This window comes from Microtus ochrogaster, unplaced genomic scaffold (genome assembly GCF_000317375.1).
Source record: "Microtus ochrogaster isolate Prairie Vole_2 unplaced genomic scaffold, MicOch1.0 UNK21, whole genome shotgun sequence".
Classification (NCBI taxonomy): Eukaryota; Metazoa; Chordata; class Mammalia; order Rodentia; family Cricetidae; genus Microtus; species Microtus ochrogaster.
The window spans coordinates 1,454,083-1,461,026 of NW_004949119.1; the positions used below are offsets into that span (position 1 = coordinate 1,454,083).

Genomic DNA, 6,944 nt, shown 5'->3' on the forward strand with positions numbered 1-6,944 from the left:
AAAAAAAAAAAACTACAAATCTAAACATTTGTGTATGAAAAGCAGTCAGCTCCACTGTAAATCCTCAGTTTTTATATCAGGAAGCTGAGGGCAGAAATGGGCACAAGGAATTGTTTTGTTTTGTTTTTCAAGACAGGGTTTCTCTGTAGCTGTGGAGCCTGTCCTGGAACTAGTTCTTGTAGACTGGCCTTGAACTCACAGAGATTCGCCTGCCTCTGCCTCCCAGGTGCTGGAATTAAAGGTGTGCACCACCACCGCCTGGCTGGTACAAGGAATTAATCATCACCTTTGATCACCAAACCATCCTAGCAGGAAAGGTATGTTAGCCAGCAATAGCCAGGCTCCCATGGTTCCTATTCTCTGACCTCAGCAAGTCCCGTGTTCAACTATTAAAAATGTGTCTTTATAAACTTTAAACTGTTCCCCGAGATTTGTACCTCAAGCCATTAACAAAAACATTTTAACCTAATCTTACTAATCTACATGTCTAAATTCTTTCTAAGGGTAGTAGTTGAATCATTGATCTGCTCCAACAGCAATACTTGGAAAAAGCCAATCACTATTAGTACTAGTAACACTGCCCAGTGAGGGGCTAGAAACCCCCTGAAGAGTTTTCATACAACCCACAGATTATGAGGGATGTGGTGAACACAAAGGCCACAGTCAGAACTATGCTCAATAACAGCATGAGGCCCTCAGGACACATAGTCCTCTGGGCTTTGCCTCTCCAACCACCCTGCTGTGGTCCATGAGTTCCAATGTTACTTATTGGTCCCCTTGCATGGCCCCGACAGTAGGTCCTCAACAAGTGGTAATAATCACCTTGCCTCTTCCCACCTTTACTTAGTGCAAGAGTCATACAGAGAAAAGAACGCAAGCCTGGGGTGATGGCGCACGCCTTTAATCCCAGCATTCGGGAGACAGAGGCAGGCAGATCTCTGTGAGTTCGAGCCCAACATGGTCTACAAGAGCTAGTTCCAGGACAGGCTCCAAAGCTACAGAGAAACCCTGTCTCGAAAAATAAAACAAAGAGAGAGAGAGAGAGCGAGAAAGAGAAAAGAACACCCTGCTTTCCATGAGCATGCCATCCACTGAGGAGTATGTTATTGCCACCACAGCAAATCGGGCAATAAACTCTTTAGGGAATAAGAATAAGAAATAGTCATTTCCCAAAAGGATTTGGCTTAAAATCTGCCTTTAGTTTTTAAAATTCCGTTCAGTGTGTGTATGTGTGCATATGTACCAGCTTATAAGAGTCACTCCTTCCATTTTGTGGGTCTTGGGGATTGAACTCAGGTCCTGAGGCTTCGTGGCAAGTACCTCTCCCTACTGTGCTATCTCATCAGCCCCAAATTTGCTTTTATAATTAATTCTAACCAGAGAAGTTAAAAATACATTTTACAGTTTTGATAGTTCCTAAAAGTAACGTTTCCAAAAGGGGATCCAAGTGAAGTGGACGAGGATTAAATGCTTATAAATGATAGTAAATTAAAATGAGTTTTTTTACTTTAGGTGTTACAGTGATAATCCATTTTCAAGCAGTAGCTTCAAACAGCTTTCCAACAGGGTACTAAGAATATGTGTTGGAAAGAGTTTAACAAAAGTACTCACACATACAGCCTTCCACACTCACCCCCTTTCTTTGGTGCTGGGAATGAACTTAGTGTCTCACATATGCTGGAAAGCTCTACTGCTGAGATACATTCCCAGCATGTATCTCATTTCATGGGAATGAAAAATTCAAAATAAACATCTAAGCCAGGTGTGATGACCTGACATTCATAGTTTTTTATCATATTTCCGTTGGACATTACCCCTCTGGAACCTATATTCTGCTGGGTTTGTCCACTGAAATAAATAGACTATGTCAGTTATTATATCTTCCAGAACTAATAATCTACAGTAGGCATCATTTCCCTACAAAATACATTCAGGAAACTTGATGGGTTAGACAGAGTTTTACAAGTTTCTTTACAGGGAATCTTCCCAGGCCTTTAATGTACAAATGCACTTCATAATCCCTGGTACCTGTATGTCACGTGAAGCACAGGATTAAATAACTGCTTGTGATAATACAGTTATTAAGTGATGAATCCAGTGTTCAAATCTAGGTAGTCTGGCTCCAAGGATTCCCAGTTTGGGATTTTAGTGAATCGTACCATATTTGTACATAAAGCTAAGATCCCAGTTAGTGGATTGCACTTTAACTTTTCTCTCTAACGGTGGACATGATTTAAAAGTATATTCGGCTGGCGAGATGGCTCAGAAGTTAAGAGTACTTACTGTTCTTGCAGAGGATCTTAGTTTAGTTCCCAGCACCCGTATCAGGGGTCTCAGTTGACTGGAACTCGAGATCCTGGAGGTCTGACACCTGTGTGCACCACAGACTCACACAGGCACAAACACATACACAGATGGCTCAGTATGTAAAAGCAGTTGCTTACCAAGGTTGACAACAGAGTTCAGCTCCCGGGATTAACATGATGGACGGAAAGAACCAGCTCTCACAAGTTGTTCTCACTCTTCACATGCACACACACAGAGAATAAGTAATCGTGAGCCAATGACTCTGGGAATACCAGCTATAAAAGAAGACTGTTTTATCTTTCACAGGAAAGGAATAACAAAGCATGCTCTTAACCATCATCCCCTTCCAGAGCAACTGGATGACATTTCCTCTACCAATGACGGCCATGAAAAAGATACAAGTTCTCAAAGGTACTAGCACAAAGCATGCTTGCTTACTTATTGCACTTGATAATGGCAAGGATTTTGTTCATTAGGACCACGCCTATGCTAGTGAAACAAAACAAGAATTTTATCTGTATGAGAACCTGAGGCAGGAGGCTTGCTGGAGCTCAGACTTGCAAAGCCAGCCTCTGTATGTGTGAGTCTGTACAGATGACTGCAGTCTAGCAGAGGCTAGAGGTCAGGTCCCCCTATGAGCTGCCTAACATGCATGCTGAGAACTGAACTTGGATCTTCTTGGAAAGCAGTTCACACTCTTAGTTTCAGAGACATCTCTCCTACCCACCAGAAGTAATATGTAGTTGTTAAGTAATTAGATTCAAAGGGGGATCAGACATTTGATTTTAATTTTATTCCTGCCATTTATAAGCTGAGTAACAGTGGGCAAATGAGTTTTCCAGGGCAGGCTCCAAAGCTACAGAGAAACCTTGTCTCGAAAAACCAAAAAAAGAAAAAGAAAACCAGCAGTGAGAAGCTGGCTCTTTGGAAACCAGTCAGTAAACTGACAGATCTTTCGTTGGTTTGGCCAAGAAAAAAAAAAAAGACATTATCAGCATCTCTCATACGGTCTTGTAAATATAAATCAGATGAAGTATGTAAAGTGTCACACGTTTGTCATATATGATACATATAACTGCAGCTCCTAAGAAACAGACCGGCTTCGAGGAGGGTTCTGAAGGACAGTGTGCTGTCATAGGAAACACTGCTAAGTCAAATCTAGTTTCACACCTGGAAATAAAAGTGAGATTCCTTGAATTTTAAAGAGAGTTCATTAGAACTGCATTAGCAGGTTACAGTAGCAAGGGTTTAATGAGGTGGTTATCTGTGCATGCACTTGGGGAATTACAGGAACTCACCGAGTTCAGACGTCCTGTCACCATTTCTGAACTACCTCCAGTGGTAAACCGAGATGCCACCAGTGGACACTGAGCAGCACAGCTACCGTCGTTTCTGTATTGTGAGGTGGGCTTTTCACAGTGCTTGAATTCCAAGTCGATTTTTGCTCTACAGATATATTGTACACATGTTTACTACCTGATAAGTTGCTGAGGAAACATGAAATTTTTCTTTCTTTTTTTTTCTTCTCCCTTTCTCTCAAATTAACCATTTAGTGAGTCTGACATCACCCAAGAATCACCGTTTACATCAACTGACACCGGGAACTCGCGTTCTGCTTTTCCAAGCTATGCAGGCACAGGGATCTCTACAGAAGGCAGCTCCGACTTCTCTTGGGGATATGGTGTGAGTTGTCTATTAATCATTCTGCTGCAGTTCTGGGAAGACTCTTGGAACTCCTCAGGAATTGCCATTCCTGCACTCTTTGCACTCTGTATGCATGCATGTGTTTGCTATGTAGGAGTGTGCTTGCCTTGTTGCCTTGTATGAATGTGTGCTTTTCCTTGATCACTTTCACCTTATTTACTTACTTACTTACTTATTTATTGTTTTTTGAGACAAGGTATTTTTTTACTGTCCTGGAACTTACTATGTAGACCAGGCTAGCCTGAAACACACAGAGATCCACTGGTCTCTGCCTCCTCAGTGCTGGGATTAAAGTCATGTGACCCCATGCCCAGCTGTTTTATTTGTTGTTTTGAGACAAGGTTCCAACCAGAAGGTGGTGGCACACGCCTTTAATCCTAGCACTTGGGAGGCAGAAGCAGGTGCATATCTATGAGTTTAAGGCCAGCCTGGTCTACAGAGCAAGTTTCAGGACAACCGGAGCTGTTACACAGAAAAACCCTGTCTCAAAAAAAAAAATGAATCCCAGCACTCGGGAGGCAGAGGCAGGCGGATCTCTGTGAGTTTGAGACCAACCTGGTCTACAGAGCTAGTTCCAGGACAGGCTCCAAAGCCACAGAGAAACCCTGTCTCGAAAAAAAAAAAAATGTCCCACTAGGTAGCATTGGCTGGCCTGGAACACAGACCAAGCTGGCCTCAAACTCATAAAGACTTACCTATCTCTCAGACTCCCGAGTACTGAGATTAGAAGCATGTGCCACTATTGCATGGCTTATTTGTTTTTTTAGAAAATGTTGTGTGTGCATGTATGCATTTTATGTGTGTGTGGCTGCTGGTATCATGATCCATGGCAGGAAATTATAGGACAACTTTGTGAAGCTGTTTCTCTTTATATTTATGGTTGTGAGCCTAGCCTTTAACGGCTGAGCCATCTCTCCAGCCCAAGACTGGTAAAGCTGTTTCTCAAATTCCATCTTTACATAGGTTCTGGGACTTGAACTCAGGTGCAAGCCTTTGGAGACAGGAACCTTAATCTACTGAGCCATCTCTCCAGCCCCCGCTGTATTGATTTTAAACAACAGTTAGCTGCTCTCTCTACAGAAAAGCCTAATTGTTTAAACCTATCATTATTATCATTAATCACTTCCCAATAGTTTTTCATGTATGTGTATTTTCCTTGGTTATATGTATGTGCAGACTATTTTGTAGTCTGATTTTGTCATTTGTCATTGTTAATGGTGATGTTTATTATTACCTCCACATCTGTCAACTAGAATAGTGTATATATAATAGTTCTTGGTGTTAACCTATCATAATTAGATCGTCCCTGTTTTAATATTTGGGTTTTCAGGGTTTATTAGTTTCTTCAAGAATATCTTGATCATATCTGTCTGTTCTGTAGTTGCTAGGGTATGGAGCGAGACTTACATAGTTCAGTTGTCTAATGAGGAGACTGCCCCAGGGATGAGTGACAGGTGCTCCAGCGGGATGCTGGAACAGTGTTATAGGAGGAGTTTCCCTGAGACCCTGGCATTATCTGTCCAGTAGCCTGAGATTTAAGGACTGCAGGGGTTACCGTGTGAAGAAAGAGAACAAGCACTTCTCAGACAAATAATGGCAGCTCTGCAAGAGCCCCAGAAGTGGGGATGGCAAGATGGTTCAGTGGTTACTGTCATCAGGACCACCAGTGTTTGGATCCCAGCATCCATGTAGCAGTCAGGGTGTCCTCTCAAATGCCTGTGATCTCAACTCTGATGGGGTGAAGACAGGAAGATTGTTGGGACTTGATAGTTTGCATCTTAGCTGAGATTCAAACTGCAGACTCAGACTCAGGAAGAGACCCTGCCTCAGGAACAGGCACAGAGTGATGGAAGAGAAAACCTAATACCCTTGCCCTCCTGGCCAGTGTGCATGCACAGGTACAGACACATAAATAGAGAAATAATGTTAAAGTAAAGGGGTGCTAAGAGAAGAAACTCATATTTCAAAGGTAAACGTTCTTGGGACTGAAGAAAAGATGGGTGTGTAGGAGAGGTCCAAGATGGGGACCTAGGGAGGAAATATAAATGACAGGGGCAGAAGAGCATGACGTGGCAGTGGAGCCTTGCAGGGGTGGGGTGGGGATTAAACTTTATTCCCGGTGAGCTGAGTAAACAGTCCTGCCACCCCGTGTTGTGATCAGTGGCTTTAGGTTCCGAACGTTGTGTACATGTTTCCCATCCCATGCTTTCCTTTAGGTGCTTGGTGTACAATGAATTTTTAGAATTAATTTAATTAATTAAATTTCTAAATTACTTTCAAAATGTATTTCTGGCCAGATGTAGTGGCACATACCTTTAATCCCAACACTCAGGAGGTGGAGGTGGGTGGATCTCTGTGAGTTCAAGGCCAGCCTGGTCTGCAGAGCTTCCAGGACAGCCAGGGCTCAAAACACAAATTAAAAAAAAAAAAAGTATTTCTGTAAGTTGTCCTTATAAAGAGAGTCAGAAAACACCTGAAAGTTCCTGGAGATGGAAACTCCCCAGTTTAACTTTCCTTTTATAGAAAACAGTTTCTCAGTTTGATTGCTTTTTAATTTTTTTATTTCTCAGTGCTAGAGATTAAAATATTCCCTCTGCTCTTGTGTGTGTGTGTGTGTGTGTGTGTGTGTGTGTGTTTCTCTGTGTCAGGTGTGTCAGGTGCAAATGCCATGGCATGCGTGTAGAGGTCAGAAGACAGCTTGTGGTAGAGCTGGGGGGATGGCTCAGTGGTTAAGTGCACTGTCTGCTCTGCCAGAAGACCAGGGGTCAAGTCCCAGCATCCACATGGCAGCTCACAACTATCTGTAGCTCCAGTTCTGGGGGATCTGGCAGCTTCACACACACACATGCAGGAACATACCACATAAAAATCAATGAATCTGCTGGGTGGTAGTGGTGGTGCACACCTTTAATCCCAGCACTTGGGAGGCAGAG

At 42.7% G+C, this 6,944-nt stretch overlaps 1 protein-coding gene across 6 annotated transcripts in view; it reads left to right on the forward strand.

Annotated features, from left to right (window-relative positions):
- The window catches only part of Fam149b1 (family with sequence similarity 149 member B1), a 47,372-nt gene that overhangs the window by 2,273 nt on the left and 38,155 nt on the right, over positions 1-6,944 (forward strand). For 2 of the 6 annotated variants that reach the window (XM_026789537.1, XM_026789541.1), the window contains exons 3-4: positions 2,614-2,718; positions 3,861-3,988. In XM_026789537.1, coding sequence (XP_026645338.1) covers positions 2,631-2,718; positions 3,861-3,988 — 216 coding nt within the window. In that variant the 5' untranslated portion in view covers positions 2,614-2,630. Of the gene's footprint in view, positions 1-2,613; positions 2,719-3,597; positions 3,712-3,860; positions 3,991-6,944 lie in introns of all 6 variants that reach the window. The other 4 variants (XM_013353987.2, XM_013353988.2, XM_026789539.1 and 1 more) reach the window with 3 other exon arrangements.